Source organism: Brassica rapa, chromosome A06, assembly GCF_000309985.2.
Source record: "Brassica rapa cultivar Chiifu-401-42 chromosome A06, CAAS_Brap_v3.01, whole genome shotgun sequence".
Taxonomy (NCBI): Eukaryota; Viridiplantae; Streptophyta; class Magnoliopsida; order Brassicales; family Brassicaceae; genus Brassica; species Brassica rapa.
Window position 1 is genome coordinate 4,915,136 of NC_024800.2, and position 22,012 is coordinate 4,937,147.

At 31.7% G+C, this 22,012-nt stretch overlaps 3 protein-coding genes and 1 long non-coding RNA gene across 5 annotated transcripts; 2 read left to right on the top strand and 2 right to left on the bottom strand.

Moving 5' to 3' along the window:
- The first annotated feature begins 7,555 nt into the window (after window positions 1-7,555).
- Window positions 7,556-8,959, top strand: LOC103871985 (F-box protein PP2-A12). Of its 2 annotated transcripts, none has more exons than XM_009150324.3 (3): window positions 7,556-8,058; window positions 8,123-8,241; window positions 8,318-8,959. In XM_009150324.3, exons 1-3 carry the CDS (start codon window positions 7,744-7,746, stop codon window positions 8,745-8,747), a joined length of 864 nt encoding a protein of 287 aa, XP_009148572.1. In that variant the 5' UTR covers window positions 7,556-7,743; the 3' UTR covers window positions 8,748-8,959. The 2 variants fall into 2 exon arrangements, with proteins under 2 accessions (XP_009148572.1, XP_009148573.1); XM_009150325.3 differs by having other exon boundaries at window positions 8,126-8,241.
- Window positions 8,960-9,224: 265 nt separating this feature from the next.
- Window positions 9,225-11,663, top strand: LOC103871986 (serine/threonine-protein kinase PEPKR2). The gene is made up of 4 exons (XM_009150326.3): window positions 9,225-9,477; window positions 9,684-10,516; window positions 10,584-10,880; window positions 11,003-11,663. The coding sequence occupies exons 2-4, from the start codon at window positions 9,757-9,759 to the stop codon at window positions 11,371-11,373; spliced, it is 1,428 nt and encodes a 475-aa protein (XP_009148574.1). The 5' UTR covers window positions 9,225-9,477; window positions 9,684-9,756; the 3' UTR covers window positions 11,374-11,663.
- A 724-nt stretch (window positions 11,664-12,387) lies between these two features.
- On the bottom strand, window positions 12,388-13,945 carry LOC103871987 (thionin-like protein 2). The gene is made up of 2 exons (XM_009150327.3): window positions 12,741-13,945; window positions 12,388-12,548 (listed from the first exon to the last, which is right to left on the bottom strand). Exons 1-2 carry the CDS (start codon window positions 13,135-13,137, stop codon window positions 12,460-12,462), a joined length of 486 nt encoding a protein of 161 aa, XP_009148575.2. The 5' UTR covers window positions 13,138-13,945; the 3' UTR covers window positions 12,388-12,459.
- A 2,088-nt stretch (window positions 13,946-16,033) lies between these two features.
- Window positions 16,034-20,160, bottom strand: LOC108872348. Its single transcript, XR_004458761.1, has 2 exons — window positions 17,130-20,160; window positions 16,034-16,978 (listed from the first exon to the last, which is right to left on the bottom strand). It is a non-coding gene; the product is annotated as an uncharacterized LOC108872348 (long non-coding RNA).
- Between the last annotated feature and the right edge of the window lie 1,852 nt (window positions 20,161-22,012).

Genomic DNA, 22,012 nt, shown 5'->3' on the forward strand with positions numbered 1-22,012 from the left:
ATTTTTTATTAATTAATGTTTTAAAAATGTAAAAAATATATCATTTTAAAACAATTTTTTTTCTATAAAATGGATCTATTAGAAACAGAAGGAGTATTTAATATGTAATGTATATATATGACGTATAAGTATGTAGTTGCAGGGCATCATTGTATAGCTCCAACATCTATATAACTACAAAATAATCAGTAGTTTATTAATTATCACTATGAGATATGCTTAAAACGTAAAGCCGTTAAGGCATACTGAAATTGATGTTTATAACTACTTTTTTTATTTTTTAATATAAGTCGTTTTGTAGAAAAAATTTTGTTCCAAATTATATGTCGTTTTCGGTTTTCTATGTAAAATTTATTAATAACTAATATTGTATGACCAATGATAATATATCTTCTATTTTTCTAAATAATTAATGATGTTTTTGTTTAGAAAATATAAAAAGTTAATGGTTTTTTTAATCTACGTGCATATGTGTAAAACGACTTATATTAAAAAACGGAGGGAGTACAAAAGTGCTAATTTTTTTTTTGCACGCTCTTCAAAACCACGTGATTTTGCACTTATCGTTGGTCAAGCCAAATTTAATGTACAGTAAATTTACGTACAAAAAAAGTATACAGTCAATAATTTAAATATCCTCTATAGACTATATATTATACTTTTCTTTTTAATGGCTTTCGTGACTATATTATACTATTGTTTTCTAGAACTACATTTGACATTTTCCTAAGAACATAGTGATTTTGGTTTATTGTTATATATGATAATGATTAAGTAGATAGGGAGGAATAACTCATCGATTTGTATTGGCAGACAAGGTGGTGCAAAGCCAGTCGCCGCATAAAAACGAATAGTTTTTGGTTTAAAACATTACATAGCGTTAGAAAACCGAACACGTTTGTTTGTTTTTTTTTTTAATGGTTATATTATAAACTAGTTCTTGAAGCTACAATCCTTGTCGTAATATTGTATAATAGCTCCAACATTTCATAACATGTAAATTGTACATGAGATCATGATTGACCATTTAAGTTTATATGTATGACTAGGACTAAATATATGACTAAATACATATAACAATATTTTTTAAAATTAACCTGAGAGCATCTCAGATTTATGAAAGAGTTCAAATAGATCTTCGTTCTTTTTGGTATTCAAATGAAATCCAAAGCATTGTTTCATATTTATGTGGCCACAAAATAAAATGTATTGGGATATTTTCAGATCCTCGATTGTTTGGCTCTCCAATCCGTCTACCAATAGACCATAGACCATCATCTTGTGGTTTATATATAACCATATGATATAATCCTTTTTTTTCTTTTAACATTCCATATCATTTTTTTATTCACCTAATTATTCAACATCCACTTTATTTTTAACCTATACAATAGTTTTGTTTAATAAAATTCAACACTTTATCCCACTATTTTAATTTATTTTTATCTTGTATATAAGTAACTACATATTAATAATAATTTTGATTATAATTAGCATAAATAATTAAAATAACATTGTTTTAAATAAAAAAAATTAAAAATTATTTAGATCTGTAAATTTTTTAAAATATTATTATTAAAATAAATAACACTACAAAACTTCAAATAGCAATATTATAGTCAAAAATAGTTTTTTTCTGTGTCCAAATCAAATGAACCAAGTCTCTATTTATAGAAAATAAAAGTTATGAATTTTTATATAGTTTATTTTATTACATCATATTTTTTGGTATAAAATAATTAATCTCATTAACTAGGGTGAAATAAAGTCTATAAAATGTAGAAAGCCAATTATATAATGACACTTGTGTCAATCTTATAATTTTGTATTTAAAGAAAGAAAAAAAAAGAAAAAACAATTTCAAAAGTTTATTTGGTTTTGTGCGGCATACAATGATCCAAAGTGACTTTGTGAGATCCATTTTTTATGCTTTCAAAGGATTGAATATATTCAACTAAGTTGAATCCACATATCTTTTTCATATATTCAACATTTTCACTGCACTTATTTAACAGTTGATTTTTTTTTCCAACACGCCCATTGTATTCATCTAAGTGATAGTAGCTGCACAACGACAGTCAGTTTTTTTAGGGAAAAAGAATGTTCTTCAAAGATAAGAATCTCTTTTAAAAAGAATTAAAATAATGTATACTAGTGAAGTGTCAATCAACGTATATTGAATGCTGCTGCGTGTATGTATTAGCAGCACTTTATTTGAGTTTGCTGAATTAGGTTTATAAACGCTTGATTGCTTCTGAGCCAGAAAAGAACAAAGGCATAACTAATAGACTACTGGGCTGGTTCTACAAGCACGGGCTATAGTTTAGATTAGCCCGTAAATTTGATTTTTCTCGTTTTTGTTATGGCCTCCTTGGTTATAATTATTTTAAAATCATTTTGCCATGGTTTCTGATTGTTAGATGATTTTACACGATATCTTTGTGAAACTAACATTTTTTTTAGGAAAATTCGTTAGAGTTTATTACTTGTGTATTTACATATGAAAAAGGAAGAAGTTGCAAAACAAAAGTAGATTAAAAAGAAAAATAAATTAATGAACAAAAAGTATCTCTCATACCGTACGTACTTCGTTTCGTTCATGTGAACATGTCCTTATCACTTGGACATCTCGTTTCTTACCAATTGAACATCTCCTTTCTTTCTCTTAGTGATAAGATTTTTCCAGTAGTTAAGTTCAGATTTTTTTTTTTGGATTGCCCCTTTTTTCGGGAAAAAATGTGAATATCTTGATGACCAGTACGAATCGAATCCAGATGGCTACTCGTATTGGAGCCAAAGTTCCCTCAAGTAATCACCAATTGGGCAGCCCGCACCAATTGGTCAGCCCGCGTTGGTTTAAGTTCAGGTATTTATTTGATATTATCGTAGCTTCATCAGTCATGTTAATTGAACATTGAGACACTTGCATCGACATCCATTAATTTCCAACCATATTAATATATCACATGAGTACGCTTTTTTTTTTTTTTGAACAACTCACATGAGTACGCTAAAAGCCTAAAAGGTTAATGACGACAAATACAAATAATAAAGTTAAAAAAAAAACAGAAAACATAAATAAACATGTACAAATTATATCCAAAAACATTTCAAATGTTACTGAGAATCTAAACGGGTGGTGGATGGAGCATCACAATTTGATTGGAGTAAAAAATATCAAAATAATATCTAAGAATCATCATCAAATAAAAAAGGAGTACATACAGCAATGATGTTATAGATGTTTTCATCTTCTAACAACCGTCAAGAATCTCTCTTTGTATGTGTTGGAATAATAGAAAGAGTGTGGTTTTTGTTTTAGTTTTGGTTTTTGTTTTTTCAAAAACTATTTTTCTTATAATCAAGTTTTAGCTTTTAGTTTTTGTTTGTGTAGAAACTAATTAATTTGCTAATCACGCTTTTTAAAAAATTGATTCTTTAAAATTTAGGAAAATTAGTTTTTCAAAGTTTAAACTACTTTATGAAGAAAAACCAAAAAACCAAATTTTGTGGATTTTTAGTAAAAAACGAATTTGATTTCTTTTGTAGAAAATATTACATTTTAATTAATTTATAGTAAAATAAATAATATTTTCGTAAATATAAAATTGCCATAAAAGTTTTTGTACATAAAATATTATAACAATAGTGTAAAATATTTTTTTCATATATGTAAAACAAATTTAGATATAATATTAATTAAATGCAAACATTTAGTTATTTATTTATATATATAAAGCTATTGAATAGTTATAATAACTATTAGACATATCAAAAATAACTAAAATAACTAAAATTATAAAAACATAAAATGTTTTATCAATTAAATATATTGTATTAAACTTGAAAATAAAAATAGCAATTCAATTTAAAAAAATAATTTAAATAAGAATTTTATAAAAAGTTTCATAATTTTAATATTTAATATTTAATTTTTATAATTTATAGATATTTTATTTAATATTTTAATATACACTTAAACATAAAAAAATAATTATCAAACATGTTAATGTATTTTTATTATATTTTGATATATTTTAATGATAGCTTCTAAATATGTTATTGAGATTTTTGTTTTATTGTTTAAAAGAAAGTATCAGTTTTTTTTAACAAAAATTACAGCAAAACCAAAAACTAAAATTTAAAAAACTGAAAATCAAAACCTGAAAACAAAAATTAAAACAAAAAGTTAAAAATCTAAATCTAAAAACCAAAAACTAAAACTAAAAACTAGTTCAAACAATCAACACCTTAGTGTCACGAGACTCACTTATGATTAGATAAGCTTAAACCAAATCACAGTAGTAATGTTGATGAACAAAAAAAGAAATGAAGATTTGAAACTTTCTTGTTCTTCTGTGTTATTATTACAAAACAATTCTTATCCATGTTTTAGAAAACATATATCCTCCACAAAGATCGTGCTTATCGGAGATGCGTTATTACAACAACTACGCGATCCACATGTTCATAACAGGTTGGTCGTTGACATTGTGGATTACGTTTAACAGATACCAATCGTGACTGAAAACTCAAATGGCTTACATTTATTTATTAAATTGTTTGTAATATGACTTCCTACAAGTTACAACTCATGAGTGGGCAAAACAAATAAAAACGGGCAAAAAAAAAAATCAAACCTAGAATCCAACGGAGTTTAATACTCCTTTCGTTCCTAAAAGATCAATGTTTTAGAATTTTCACACTTGTTAATAAAACATATTAAAATTTACCTATAAATACATAGTTTTTTTGTAATTTTATATTTTCTAGATTTTTACACCAACAAGATTTTAAGAAATACAATTAATGTTCTTTAACTTTACAACTTCTCATTATTAGTTGACAAATGTTATATTGAAAATATAAAATATGTATCTTTTTGAAACAAAAATTTTCTCTATAATATAGGTGTTATTCAATCACTAGTTTCAAATCAGTTATTAATGTTTTAAAATCTATCAAATTTTAAAGTTTTAAGTTGATGGATTCTAAATTCTTTGCAGTAGACCTCAGATTTAGAATTCATTCATTTGTTCATAAGAATCCATAAGAGATGATTTGAAATCAATTTAAAATATAAAAAACTTTAAAATCCTTGAAAGTTGAATAACATTAGATTTTAAAAGCTGGAATTAAATCATTCACTGAATAACACTAGATTTTAAAATAGAATTTAGAATCATCATTTGAATAACAGTGGATTGTGTTTAAATTTAAATTCTATTAAAATACATGATTGAATAACACCGCCTAAATTTTTTAGGAATGGAGGGAGTAATAAATTTAATTTTTAAGGTTAAAAGTAATTTTAATGATATTCAAAATCTAAAGATAATGCTAATTGTTATTACACGATCTACATTCCTTTTGCGTCACCGTCCAATGTCGTAAAAGCACAACCCATGTTTGTCATCACCACCGAACCTCTTTATTCTATTATTCTGCCCTTGTCTAAACGTTTTGAGTTTCGCGTGCAAAAGTCCTCCACACGACGAAAGATCACAACTTTCAGGACGATTCAAGAATCTCTTTAAAACCCACCTGATAATCTTTCGGATCTCGTGTAAGACAAGAAAGGATTTTGCTCGTCGTGCTTTGATGGGTGTGAGCTACTCTGCTCTTCACAAGGATCTGTCTTCTTCCGAACCTCTTTAAGTTCTTCGTCGTCTTCGTCTTGGGCTGGTTTTAGAAGCATTGGCTGTAGTTAAAGTTGTTAGCCCGTAAATTTAATTTTTTTCGTTTCAAACTTTTATGGGCATTTTCGAAAATTATTTTCAAACTTTTTTTTATAAACTCTATACGGTCGGTTTCGGAAGAAATGCACGTGACTTTGCCTGATATTTGGCAGACTAGAAGCAAGAATAAAAGTTGGCCCCTTTTAGCAAACAGAACGTATTAAGGAGATGTAGGGTGAATTATGTTTTGTATCTAGGGTGGATATGTTCTGTTTGTACCTGCAGATACTGAGATTCACTTTATGATTTGGTTGAAATTAACACTTTTAATACGTTCTGTATCTGATCGTACTAAAATCTCATATGTCGGAAGTGTATATAGACATTATTCCTTCAACTTGGAAAACTAACCAAATAGAAGGGTTTGGTAATGACCAAAACACTGTTGAGCTTTGTCAGTTTTCGCCGGAAACGTTCTCCACTGTTAGAACCGACCTCTACTTGATGGAAATAGTCTCCTCTCTGTCAAAATCGAATGAAAAAACAATTTAGGAATTTCTGATGTTTTGAAAGGAAGAACTCGCTCATCTTTCTACTTTATTTAACGTCTCCGTTAAATAATTAATGATTGATCTTTTTAAGTCTGATTTTGCATAATCAACTGAGGATTAAATTTGCGCAACCCATAGTTGGGTATTAAAAATTTTAATTATAAATATTTGGGGAATAAAAAATCCATTTTCCCCATAATTTTATGCATTTTCTTGTTTTAAGTAGTTAAGTTGAGATATTTATTCGATATTATCCTTGGTCGTTTTCTCAGTCCTATGTCAGTGTGTCATAGTGGAGTTGAAAGGAAGTTTGAGATTTTTGGATCGACATCGATCCATTAGTTTCCAACTATATATCAGTGACATAAGTAACGTTAACAGCCTAAAAGTTAATGCCGACAAAAAATAAAATAAAACATACACAAATTACATGCCAAACAAAATTTCACATGTTATTGAGAATCTAAATGTGCATTTTTGTTGAGCATTAGTTTGATTGGAGGAAATAAATATCTAACTTTGTTTGTCGACAAATATGAATATATACAAGGTCTTAATCGATTAAAAATAGTACATACAGCAATGATGTTATAGATATTTTCGTCTTGGACATGCATGAATGTGAAACATTTGATCGTCAAAATATCTCATTTTATAAGTGCTGAATAATTAAAATCAGCTAACTGTTAAAATATCTTAACATACTCGACATTTCCTTTTCTGTGTCCACGAGACTCACGAAGATTAGATAAAACTTAAACCAAATCAGTAGGTAATGGTGATGATCAAGTATAAAGAGCTGAAGTTTGAAGTTTTCTTGTTCTTCTGTGTTTAGTTTACCAAATAAATAATCTTATCCATGATTGAGAAAACATATATCCACAACAACTATCGTGTGTATCGGAGAAGCGTTATTACAACCACTACGCGATCTAACATGTTCATAACAGATGGTCGTTGACATCCTGGATCACGTATAATAACAGACAATAATAGTAACTGAAAATTCAAAAATTGCTAAGGATATGGGTACATTTATTTATTAAATTGTTTATCTGACTTCTTACAACTCATGAATGGAGGATTATTGCACGGATTAAAAAAACATTATAAAACAAAGAAAAACGGACAAAAAAAAACAAAAACTAAACGTAAAACCCAACAGCTTTTAATTAAAAAAAAAATAATTGTAAAGGTCCAAAACTTTTTTTTTTTTTTTTTTTTTTGTAAAGGTCCAAAACTAAAATATCATTACACGATCTACATGCCTTTTGCGTCACCGTCCAATATCCCATATAGACACCACCACCATTGTCTGTCTTCACCACCAAACCTCTTTATTCAATTGCTCTGTTCTTGTCTTAAACATTTCGAGTTTCGCGTGCGAAAGAAAACTCCTCCACACGACGAAAGATTACAACTTTCAGAACGATTCAAGAATCTCTTTAAAACCCACCTGATATTTTATTGAATCTCGTGTAAGACAAGGAAGGGTTTTTGCTCCTGGTGCTTTGATGGGTGCGAGTCACTCTGCTCTTCACAAGGATCTGTCTTCTTCCTCGTCTTCTTCGTCTTGTTTAGGAGATCTACCTGAGGATTGCGTGGCTCAGATCGTTGAGAATTTGGACCCCATCGAGATCTGCAGACTCTCGAAGCTCAACAGGGCTTTCCGGGGAGCTTCATGGGCCGATTTCGTCTGGGAATCGAAGCTTCCTCCGAACTACGAGGCCTTTCTCGAGAGAATCCTTGGTGGTTTCCCGGAGAATCTCCAGAAAAGAGATATATACGCCTGTCTCTGCAGGGTTAACTCATTCGATCAAGGCACCAAGGTTCGTGTCTCTCTCTCTGTTTTTGCCGAGAATTTTAAACGAAAGTGTATTTGATTGTGTGCAGAAGGTATGGATAGATAAACGAAGCGGTGGTGTTTGTCTAAGCATCTCAGCTAAGGGCTTATCAATCACAGGGATTGATGATCGTCGATACTGGAGTCATATTCCCACTGATGAATCTCGGTGAGTTTTTTCTTTCTCACTCTTCCTTGGTTTCAATTAATGTATAAACTTTTTAATTGATTCTTCTTCTTTGCAGGTTTGCTTCCGTGGCTTACCTTCAACAAACCTGGTGGTTTGAAGTCGACGGTGAGATTGACTTCCCGTTCCCGGCAGGAACCTACAGTATCTTCTTCAGGGTGCAGCTAGGACAGTCTGGCAAGTGGTTTGGTCGACGGGTCTGTAATACAGAACAAGTCCATGGTTGGGACATTAAACCGGTTCGGTTTCAGCTCTGGACTGAAGATGGTCAATACTCCTCTTCTCAATGCATGTTAACCGAGCGGGCGAGGTGGAACCACTACCACGGTGGAGATTTTGTTGTCCGGGAATCAAGAAGGTCGTCGACGAAGATAAAATTTTCGATGACGCAGATCGATTGTACACATACCAAAGGCGGGTTGTCACTAGACTCTGTAATCGTATACCCGAGCTCGTGTAAAGACCGGTTGAACCGGAGTCCGGTTTAGTCAGAGGTCAAAGCTGTATACGGTCTTTAGCCTTTTGTAGACGTAGTAACATACTAGCTATCATCAGCCTTTAGAGAAATGAATGTGGCTCGTCCTCTTCCTAGTACTCTTGTTGATTTTCAGTAGATTGTTTAGTGGGATTATTGTCAAAACAAAACACTATGGTCTTGTGTTAGACTTACCTCTGCAAGCAAATGGGATTTTGCACATAACATCTAGCTACCCTTTTGAATATTATGATCAATTTCTTTTGTATGAGTTGTATAAGAATATATGATCAATTACTTTCACTTACAATCAATTGATAGATGGGGGCTTTGCATGAAGAACCCACCTTGGCAAAGCCAACAATATGTTTTGATCTTATGGTTCAATCAACATAAATAATATAATAAACCGGTTTTCTGACGAACCGACATTTGCGCCGGTCTAGAGATATATATACACACAAATCACACAATCTCGTTTTATATTTGCATCATCATCATCATCACCGATTCAGGCCTATAAGCTTTTTTTTTCTCCCTAAACATCGCTTTCCTCGAGATTGCTCTCTAGGGTTTCGATCTTCGTTAACTCTTTTTTCGATTCCTCGGGATTCGATACGGTGTTAGTCTCCTCCTCCCGTCAATTTCGCCTCGATTCGCTCCATTGGGGGTCCCCATCACCACCCTTTCTGATCGGCTTCATCTCGGGAGAAAAAGGTCGCATCTTTTCGTGATTCCTCGAGGTTCGTTACCTTCCCTAGTTTCATGACCTTTAGTTCGATTGAGTGTAGCTTTTTAGCTGTTTCGATCTAAGCATTTCGCGGGAAAAAAAAAACTGTGTGGGGGAAGTTTGTAAGTCATTGAATCTTCTTCTTCCACTGTTCTGTAGAGTATACGTATGTAAAGTCCTTTCCTTTTGATAATTGATTCGTTTGTTCTGTTTCTGTAGGAGAAAGACTGATCCTTTTGATCCTTATGTAAGTGATTCTGATGTGTGGTGAGATTGGTTACTATCTGTTTCGATGAGGAAGAAGCGGAAAGGTAGTGAAGCTGAAGGTTCGGAGGAGGATCTATCATGTGCAACTACTGCATCTCGATCATCCAACTTCAGGTCACACTTCTCACTAGAAGGCTACGCTAGACTCAAGAAGCGCTGCAAGGAGAATGACACCGTCGTCGACGAGGAGGACTCTGTTGGTTCCTTCAAGCGACGTCTCGCCGGCGTCGCTACTGCGCCTCCTTGCGGTGCGTCGTCTTTGGTTTCGTCGGGGAGAGGTTTGAAGAGGAAGATTGGTTGCATTGACGTTTCCACTCAGACTGGTAGGAAGAATAAGATTGACGATGATTATGTTTTCGGTCCTAACATTGGGAAAGGGAAGTTCGGGTCGGTTAGGCTCTGTAGGTCGAAGAGTAATGGGATTGACTTTGCTTGTAAGACTCTGAAGAAAGGGGAGGAGACTGTTCATAGGGAGGTTGAGATTATGCAGCATTTGTCTGGTCATCCTCGGGTTGTCACGTTGCACGCTGTGTATGAAGAGTCTGATTGTTTCCATCTTGTGATGGAGCTGTGTTCGGGAGGACGTTTGATTGATCAGATGGTTAAGGAGGGGAGGTACTCTGAGCAGCGAGCAGCTAATATATTCAAGGACCTAATGCTAGTTATCAATTATTGTCACGAGATGGGGGTTGTGCATAGAGATATCAAACCTGAGAATATTCTTCTCACAGCTGCTGGGAAGATTCAGCTCGCTGATTTTGGCCTCGCCATGAGAATTGCAAAAGGTAATTAGTGATTTGTGTAACCTTTTCTCTGTTAAGGTTTTACTTATCTGCTTGTTCAATGGCACAGGTCAGACATTGTCTGGATTGGCGGGAAGTCCTGCTTATGTAGCACCTGAAGTTCTTTCTGAAAGTTATTCAGAGAAAGTTGACGTTTGGAGTGCAGGAGTCCTCTTATACGCTCTCTTGTCCGGTGTGCTTCCGTTTAAGGGAGACTCTTTGGATGCTATTTTCGAAGCGATCAAGAAAGTGAAGCTTGATTTCAACTCTGGAGTGTGGGAGTCTGTGTCCAAACCAGCTCGTGATCTATTGTCAAGAATGCTAACAAGGGACGAATCTGCTAGGATCACTGCGGATGAAGTGCTAAGTAAGCCTTTCAATCTCTTCCAGCTGCTTAACTTGCAAGTTGCAGCATTGGCTTTTAATCTTTTGTTTGTCCTTTTTTTTTGAATGCTTACCATTTGCTTCTCTTTCACTTGTGTGTTTCAGGGCATCCATGGATATTTTTTTACACAGACCGGACGCTCAAGACAATGTGTATCAAGTCGAAGCACAAGGGTCAAGCAGGATCTCCTCCCGGCCTTCAGCTTCGCAGTCCGATAAAGAAAACCGACGTAAACAGAGCTAACAGAGAGAAGAAGACAACATATGATGATGATTCACCGACTGATTCATTCTCCAACACAGAGGAGGAAGAAGATGAAAGCGGTGTGGTCGATGTGCTTGTGGTTGCAATCTCCAACGTGAGGATCTCAGAACCAAAGAGAAGCAGACTCTGTAGTCCCACGAACAGCCCCATTGAGCAGCAACACTCTTCTAACTTGACCACGACTACTAATACACTCTGTCGAGCCTTCTGACAAAACCAGTTTCACACACTCGTCCCAAGTCTCCAAGTCATATGGGTTTGTCCCTGATATGATATGATCTTAGTGACTCATTATATCTCATATAAATCGTAATAGCTCTCTCTAATAGTTTGGATATGATCTGATTCTGGTTTTTCCTTCTATGTTTTCTGACTTTGTTGTACAGATCTTCATGTAAATAGAATACGCCATAAGTGTTTGATCCGTTTTTTGTATCGGAATTATCTTTGTCATTTCGTTAACCGTGGCGGCAACAATCAATGAGTTTCTTTTGTGTTCAATTCATAGTCACTTATATTTTCATAGTGCATATGCTCAAAAAGAATTAATTAATCTGAAATAAGAGTTGGCAACTAAGAAAGAATCGTCCGAAGGCTCATGATATTGACTTGTTCTTTTTCGGGACGCAGAGTCAGCGGCGAGCGACCAGAATTTAACAAACAAAACTTAAAATAATACTAGAAGATGGAACATGAAATTCTAAATGAAAACTACGAAAAATGTTTGTACATTGAGTTTAATCGGTGGATCAAAACACATAAGAATAACCTGCTCTGATATTGTATTAACTTATATGAGAAAACAAGAGAAATGTATGAATTGTATTATGATATAATGAGTTACATAAATTTATACAGTTGAGCTATCTATATGAATCAAACAATAAATGACAGGATCATATGATCATTATGAAAATATATGATGGAGTGATTATTGTGATTGAGTGAATCATATAATTGATACTCTTTCTTTGATATCTATGATACGAAGGTATGCATAAACCCAATGTGTACATATTGTTTTTCACTTCTTCATTTTACAATCATGAATGGATCTGGCTTTAATTGTATTTGATATGTCATGTGTGTACACAACTAGGTATGTCATGACTAATTATGAAGTTTAGTAACCATCCTCTCCTTTCTGAGATAAACTCTTTACTGAGTGACTTCAGTTGGTGATTCTATCAATTGATATGTTCGTAACCACATAAATATATTCAGAAATATTAAAAAATCATTTATTTGAAAACCCAATCAATACAAACTATTTTATTTTCATCTTTTAATTTAAATATTAATTTGCAGGAGGAAATATCGCTTTTTCGTTTTTGCTGGAACACTTAATCGAACATGAATCAACACAGGCTGCGACTTTCTTCACATCTGTAAATAGCACAAACAACAAAAATCACAAAGACAAAAAGACAACAATATATATGAAATTAATGAAAAGAATTCCATTGTATATCAATAAAAATTTCTTGACACAAATAATACCGAAGTATGACTTTTTAATATACACATATGATGAGTAAATTTTGATGAATTGTGGATTTTCGAGAAAAGCAAACTTACTTGGAATTTCCATAGTAGAAAGAGAAGCACATTGTTGCACAGCACAATCAAATTTACAGAAATCATTAGTTTTATCAATAGTTTTCTCCGAAGATGGAGATGGAGATGGAGATGGAGATGGAGATGGAGATGGAGATGGAGATGGTGATGGTGATGGTGATGGTGAAGGAGGATGAAGACAGGCTTTAAGACATATAATTGGACACTTAAGAGACGCTGGAAACTTGTGAGTACTTTTACACTCTTTAAGACAAGATGGAAAACACTGGAAAAAATGGATTTTCTCAGCTTCTCTTTGACCTAAAGAACTTTGTTGAGCCTTTGATTGATCTAAAAGGTTTCCCATCATCATAAGTATCATTATTGTCACTAACATGGTAACTTTTCTGCTCTCCATTTTTTTTTCGAGAGGGAATGATTTTTTTTTAATAGATGAAATTGTTTGTTAGCTGTGAATGTTGGTTGTGTTAACAAAGTTTATATTTATATAGGGATAACTATTCATTTTAGGTAACATATTACACTACCATGATGTTTAGATCTTCAATTGCACATTTACAATCTGGAGATCTTTATATTTATTTCCAAAATCAAAATGTACATCAACATAAACATGTAAAAACCTTTGGTTTTTTTTTATTAACTTGGGGTATCCCAAGATCTATAGAAAAACTTATACTAATTTTTAATATGAAATGCAGTCCACGAACGAATCCTCTCTCTGGATATTTAAATGAAGTTGAAAGTATTGTTCTATATCTCCTATGATCGCATATGTTTAGTGTCATTGAATTAGTTCGAATCTGGGTCACTTACCTCACCAGAATCCGCCTACCATTATTAGACCTGAGTTTTGTAAAAAACATTTGTTTATCAAATACTCCATACGTTTCAAAAAGATAGATGTTTCAGAAAAAAAAAATTGTTTCACAAAGATACATATTTAATGTTTTCTATGAAAAAATGTAAACTTCAAAAAAAATTAATTGATTTTATTGAATTACTATTGGTTAAAATATATTGAAAATTACAGAAAATGATACATTTATTATAGTGATTTAATGTGCTTTCTTAATATGTGTGAAACTAGAAAGTTTATTTTTGAAACGGAGGGAGTACAGTTTACATACATGCATGAATGTAATTTATTTGTGCTGGATATTGTGCATATGGTTATTGAAATTACAAATTCAATATTTAAAATAATTTTAAGATACAAATTTGTTCATTCTGAAACAAATAAACAAATCATTAGATTAATTTGGGTAATATGGTTACAAAGTAACCATTTAGAAACGAAACCGATTGAAACCTTTTACGGGTTCTAATATGGTTACCAAACTTCAGGAACCGAAAGAACCGAGAACCGCAAGAACCGACCCGATCTAACCCAAAATTTTCACGGTTCCTTAATGGTTACCAAACTTCAAGAACTTCAAGAACCGATCCGAACCGAACGCCCACCCCTAGGTGAAACCGTGAGAGAGAGAATAGGCCAAGGGTTGGCTATGACTTAATCGAACCGAACCAAACTCAATCGAGTATTGAGAAAGTGTACCGATCGGTTTATTACAGGTAGAAAAAGAAATTGATTCCTTTTCGTGCGAGTGAAGTAGTGAACGAACAAAGGAAAGCGATCCAAGACCACACGACACGATCTGAACAAAGCCTCCCGGAGCGACTCGGTGGTGTGACTCAGTCCGAGTTAGCTAGATCCGAGTTTCAATTTTTTTCTCCGTTTCAACAACCATGGACATGAATTCGATGGCTGCTTCGGTCGCCGTCCTCCGTATCCTCCTCTGCTTCGTCGCCACCATCCCCGTCTCCTTCTTCTGGCGAATCTTCCCGACTCGACTCGGCAAACACGTCTATGCCGCAGCTTCAGGCGTATTCCTCTCAGTATGTCATATAAATCGTAATAGCTCTCTAGTAGTTGGATTAATATGATCTGATTCTGGTATTATGGATTAATACGCCATAAGTGTTTGATCCTTTTTTCATTTCGTACCGTGGCGACGACAATCAGCGAGTTTTTTTTTGTGTTCAATGTTGGTCACGTACATTTTCATAGTGCTGTCTGCATATGTTCAAAAAAAATATAATAATCTCTTCAGTTCTTACATTAGTTTGAAGCAGGGCCGTCTAATAGCACGTCCAAGTGGAACGGTTGAACAGGGTCCGAATATAAAAATAAAAATTTTAAAGAAATTTTTCAACAATATATACATAAATTATAGTCTAAAACTTCAAAAATTAAATACAGCACTGACTAATTTAGAGTTTATAATTTATAAAAAATGTTAAACATATATAAATAGAACAATTAATATCTAAAGCTATTTCATTATGTTTTAAATATATCGTTATTATTTTTGAACATGGTCCAAAAAATAATTGAGACGGCCCTGGTTTGAAGAGACTATTACCATTGTTTTTTTGAACAAATGTAATGGATAACTCTTTTATTATTTTATTTCATTTTTTTTTTAAATAAAGTTTGCATTAACGTAAACATGTGTATGCTGTTTTTAGATGTATCTACTAAGTACACAAATTTACTTTTCTTCTTGTTGACGTCTCATGAATTTGTTTAAGCTGAGTTGAATATATCTATACTATTATTCGCAAAGTAAATTTTCGGAATCGAGCTCTCACGTTAAAAGTTAGAGCGGTTAATATCGTTTATACCATAAATGAATAAAATGTATAAATAAATTAAAAAATAAAAACGAAATTTTAATTTATTTGATTAGATAATTGATTAAAATTAATAATAGTAAAAATTATCCAAAATCTGAAAATATATTTCAGAAAAGAGATAATTTCTATATATATTGTATTGTTATTTGAAAAAGTATTTTAGTGAAAATTTAAAAGCATAATTATATAACTAAATATTAATCAAATAAAATTCTTAATTATATAGTTAAAAATAGAATATTGAATTATCCAAAATCTAAAAATATAATTAAAAAAAGATAATTTTTATATATATATTGTATTGTTATATGAAAAAGTCTTTTGGTAAAAAGTTAAAAAAACATAAAATATATAATTGAAAACAGAATATTGAGTTATTTTAAGATTTATTTTAGTATAATGAAAATAGTGTACAAAGAACTTTTCAAAAATTTATGAAAATGTTTAAGCCCGCATCGCGAGCAAAACACCTAGTGTAATAGTGTTTAAAAATAATATATGTATTAGTGTCTACAAGAAAATAATTTTCGTATGTATTCTATAAATATCACTATTGTTATAAGAATCACCACTTTTTGTATCTTTTTTTTTTAATTTCTAAAGATGATCAAGTTGTTTTTATGGAAAATTGGACTGGATAACTACAAAATAAAGCATAATTCAATATTTAACCCAAAAACAGTACATCTATTACTTCTATAATATATACTATATTACCCTTCGTATCCGGTTAATGAAATATTAAAATACCTTTTTCTTTTTTAATTACTAACTACCACCGCTCTTCTTCCATCACCACCATACATTGTCTCTGCTTCATCTATCGTTTTTACTGCTACGTCTCTGCATCTAAACTTTACAGATCACGACGGTGTTATGGTCGAGACGTCTTCGATTCTCTTTTTCACAGCATCGATTCCGGTAAGATCAGACCCTGAATGTAGATGTATCCAGTATTACCAAAGTCCGACCAGTTTTTGAGGTGAGCAGCTCTCGCAATTAGAAGATGCATGCAACACACTTGGAAGATAAACATGATTTACAATGTTTAGTCTAACGAAAATGTACGTGTACGCAAAATACTAGGATATTAGAGAAAGAAATAAACCACAACGATGAAGTTCAGTTCCATTTTGTCGATTGATGATATTGATAAACTAACCATAATAACTTTCTTCTGATGAAATTTAAAATAATTAACAACAATCGTTGTTGCAATAACATTAGATGGAAACGGGAAACACATTGGACAATCTACAAAATTGTTATTAAACACACCCTTTTTATCATTTTTGACTCTTTGTTTCGGATCGATATTTTGTCAATATACTTGTTTGTAACACAATATAGTATCAAATCAATAAATCATTCTCCTTTGGATTTGAATACTTAATCGATACAAACCAATCCATGTTTATATCTTCTTATTAGACGCTAGTTTACAAAGAACAAAAACAAATTAATGTATAGGCTTTAGTTCTTGTTAGAGCACATATCTGAGCATGAATCCACACATACCGAAACTTTCTCTGCGTGACCTGCTCATAACAAAACAAAATTCCATGAGAAAGTTAATTAGGATAAAATTAACTCAAATGATTAAAAACTTCAAACATTCTAAGACATCTACTTAATATACTCAGATCCACATGATTGAAGTGTATATAAACACAAGAATATAAAACTTACCCTTATCTTCAATCGAGGAGGATGGAACACAACGATTGGTAGCACATCCAAGTCTGCAAAAATAATCAGTCTGGTCTATTTCCTGAAGATCTGGCTCAGAAGGTTGTATACAAATCGTGAGACACGTGACAGGACATGTCCATGTACTTAATCCGTCTGCACCACAAGCCGAAATACAACCTTTGCAACATTCTTGAAAACCCATAGCCTCTGTCTCGACCAAAAGGCTCCCCATTATCACCACTAACATCGCGATTATTTTGTTCTCCATATTTTCTTGTTGATAATAAAGATCTTTATACAAAGAATATTATCAAAATTGACTGAAAGTGTTCGTTGAGTATGAATGTTGGTTCGTGTAACTAGGTTACAAGGGTTTGTATATAGATAGGGACTGTGTTCTTTGTGTTAACTAAAGTCAACATTTTCATATTTAGTAATAAATTAGTTTTGATATGCTATGGTATAATATTGTAGGTAATTAATCCTAGTCAATGCACTAAGAATATTGGGATTTCTGACGTTACACATTCTAGATATGGTTATAATCTATTTTTATGATACGAAGTTATGCATAAACCTAACGTGTATATATTGTTTTTCACTTCTTCATTTTACAATCATGAACGGACCTCACTTTAATTGAACTAGAGCCGTGTCGCTTCGCGTGGATTACATGTTTAATTAAAGAACAGTTTAATTAAAATTAGGAGTTTTGAAGTTTCTGAAAGTGTAAGTTAAGTTTTGTTTTTTTATAATGCGAAGACGTTGGAAATGGTGATCATTTTTTTTAATAAACTAAAGTAAGTTTGAATAATAAATTATGTTAATGAATTTAATATTCGTAAGAGAAAATAGTAGTGTGTCTATTTAATTGACGTAGAAAGCTGTAACGTAAATTTTAAAAAAGTTGATTGGTGTGGTTTGCTATGAGGCTTAGGATAGCAATTTATTCCTCTTCATGGAAGCGTTGTATGATATCAATATCGTTGTCAAAGTAGAAGCGCGATCCAGATGTGGTTGTGAGTTATAGTTTCCCTGAAAAAAGTGAAATATTTGTAAGCATTTTAGTTTGACATAAACTTTATGTTTAGTTTATTACCTTCATGTAACCGTAGAATGATACTTGTGATGATTACGATTTGGTTTTTTCTGGTAGATATGCGATTTAACTCCCTGAAATTAGACGTCTCTTTGTCCCATAAAGTTAAACGTACCAGTTTGGATCTATAAATAATTATTATATTATATTTCAAATTTTTTATATTTTCTATATATCTAGGGTATTAGGGTCATTTTGGGCATTTTGCTACATGTCATCTCTACAATTAAAAAAATAAACATGAGACGGATAATTTTATTTAATGTTGGTAATATCTTATGCATCATCTATAAAATAAATATATATTCATATATAACATTCCAGATTTAGTAATATTATTATTTTTATATAATTATACAATTTGTATTACTAAAGCTTTTAAAAATATGCAATTTTTAAACATCTAAATATCTAATCGTATGATATTTAGTTTCTTATATATCTGCAAAATTTTAAAAATATTGTTTAGGCCAAATGTTTGATAATTATACAATTTTATATTATTTTATTAGTTTTATACAATTTGATATAATATATATCAAATCTATATTAAATTTTATTAAGATAATAGTAAAATCAATAACATTTAATAAAATTTATTTTTAAATATAAGTTAGAACAACACTAAGAACCTCAATTGAAATAGCATAATAATGGGATGCGTGAGAAGCTTTGTGATTCAACATGCCTCCGGTCACTGTGGCGAAAGACTAAATAAAAGCATGTAATTTCATAAAATAGAATGAGCTTCTTAGTTTCTTGGTATCATATACCGTAAATGGATATTGGGCTGACTTCAGTATTGACTGGGATTCAAATAAATTGTTTGGGCTTCGTAATTGACATGGATATCAGTCGAGTCTGAGATGAGCTGGTAGATTGATTGGCCAGGAATTTTCTGCGTATGTGACACATCTTAGAAGCCTCCAAAATAGTTCATTTTATATAGTAGGATAGGTATGTCATGAGTCATGACTAGTTATGAAGTTCAGTAACCATCCTCTCAAGGGCCAGGCTTGAGTACAAGCTCATCAAGCAATAGCTTGAGGGCCGGTATTGTTAAAAACGTTTAGGGGCGAATTACATCGAATGTCAGTTAGTTCAGATGGTAAAATTTGGTTGTTAAATTTCATAGGGTGCTGACTGAGTTCCTAACTTTTGTGAATCGTATTTGTCATGTTCCTAGTCTTTTCGTAAATTTTATGTTATTTCATAATTGTTTTAATTCATGGTTTTATCTACAGTAGTCCCCTAGTTATTATTTACAAAATGATTTTTTAAATTATGCTGACATGTAATCTGCATAGACAATTTCACTAAAAAAAAACATGACATGACGCAATAAGATATATGACATGCTTATGAAAAACCGACATGAATGATTTCATTAATGCTGATTTATATTTTTGGTAATTTTCTTAGAATATGGTAGTAAATTATACATCATTATTAAAAAAAATCTATTAAAATATGACATTAAATAATATAGTAGTAAAAATATAATAATATTTTTAAATTTTCAAAATATTGTTTATTTCTATTTTTAATTACATAACTTTAGTAAAAACATTTTCTGATTTTTCTACGATTTTCAAAAAAATATTATTTTGATATCTTTTGTTTCTTTTATATATCTACAAATTTTAGAAATTTTGTTTAGTTTTACTTTATTATACACTTTTTATACCAAAATTTTCAATTAATTTTATACAAGTTGATTAATACATACCAAAAGAAATAGATTAAAAATCTATCTAAGATTATAATTTTAAAAACATATATATACAGTAGAACCTCTATAAATTAATAATGTTGGAACTTCAAAAATTTATTAATTTATAGAGATATTAATTTACAAAAAGTTTCATTTTTAGATTTTTTTCTATTATTCAATTTTTATTTATAAAATATAAAATATATTTGATTTTACCATATATACATTAATAAAATTTTAGAAATATTTGACTTTCATATTGTTTTATTACATTACGTGTTTTGTGTTTTTATGTTTCATATAACTTATATGTGGTTTTTTAATATAATTTTACTAAATATTATCAAAATATATTAAAAATGTTAAGAAAAATAGACGAATTTTCATTGTGAATATAAAATTAACAATATAATATTTAGTTTGTACTTATATGAAATGTATATATAGATATATTACTAATTTATAATTTTAATGGAACCATATATTTACATAGGACTTTCTAAAAAGTTATTTTATTATTATTTATCGATTTGTGTCATATTTTGAACTAGTCCAACTCAAGACCGAGAAAATTTATTAATTTATAGATATTATTAATTTATCTAGTATTAATTTATAGAGATTTTACTGTATATATCTATTTTTAAATATAATTTAAAATTAAAAAAAAATTTGCTCGATTTATCTTAATTTTATGTTTAATTAAATCAAATTTATTTTAAAATATGGGTAATAATATAATAAAATTTTAAATAATTATAAAATTTTGGGAATTTGCGGTTGATGGCTATAAAACAACCTATAATTAGCTATATAGCAATGGTACTGTTTCTTTTTCATAATACCCGTTATACCCCAATTTCCTTGTATGCCAACCTGTAGTCTAGCAACCGGATGACCTACATCTAGACAAATAATTTTTAATATATTAACAGAAATTAAAAGGAAAGAACAAAAATTACTTCGACTTCGATAATGAAAAGAACACAAAACTGATCTCCAAATCTCCAGAAAATTTCTAACCAACAAAACTGATAAATTTTTCAACAAATCCTTTCTTGTGATATGGTGGATGTAGGTGTGCTTTGTTTCGTCTTGGTTTTGCTGGAGCAAGCGACGACTTCTTCTACCTCTGATCGGAGCTTCTAGATATGAGCTTCTCGTAGGCGCTCCGGCTTCTCTCCTCTCTGCAAATCGACGGGCTGTGGTGGCCAATACTCTCTCTTAAAAGTTGTTTGGTCTGGTGGCATGTGAAGTGAAGGGAAATAGTTCGCTTATTGTGAGGTCGATTTCAGATCTGGAGATCCTTGTTCATGGCTGGAGACTATGGTTTGCCTTTTTCTTCTGTGGTTTTCATGTTGTACGTATGGAGTGATCTCAACACTGCCTCATCCTCTAGCCTGTGTTTCGCTGTTGCTTGGGTGTGAGCTTTCCAACTCTGCTTCTCTAGTTAGTTGAAGTTTCGCTTAGGAACGGATGTTCTTCTTAGGTAAGCTCTCGGGGCTTCCTTCTCTTGCCGTCGGTGTCCTCCCGGCTTTGTGTTCTCCATAGTCTTATTTAGGCTCTCAATCCGTGGTTGCCAGTTAGTGCTTGGGAGTTTGAGGTTTTGTTGGGGTGGTTCTTTGGTGCTCTGTGGGTTGAAGTTCTCTGTTTTAATGATCCTTCCAGTTGTTGCTGTTGTGCTATTTTGACCTTGCTGCTTCGCTAGATTAGTCTGTTTCTTGGCTTGAAGGTTAAGCAAGTGGTGGTTTTATCTTTGCTCGTTGATGCATGGATCATTGTCTTAGGTTCTTTGATTTATTGATTTCTTTTTGACTCTGTCTTTGTGTCTCTTAGAGTTGTTTGGTTATCTAGACTGAGCTTGCTTGTTATGCTCTGTTTTTCATGTCTTTCTAGTCTCCCATTTGTGGGCTTTTAGACTCAGGGGATGAGTTTCTTCTATCCTCCTGCTTAGGGGTGTTCAATCCGGATATCGGTTCGGTTTCGGTTCGGTTTTTTTCAGTTTTCGGTATTTCGGTTAGTAAAATATGACTACCATTCAAAATCCATATTTACTTCGGTACGGTT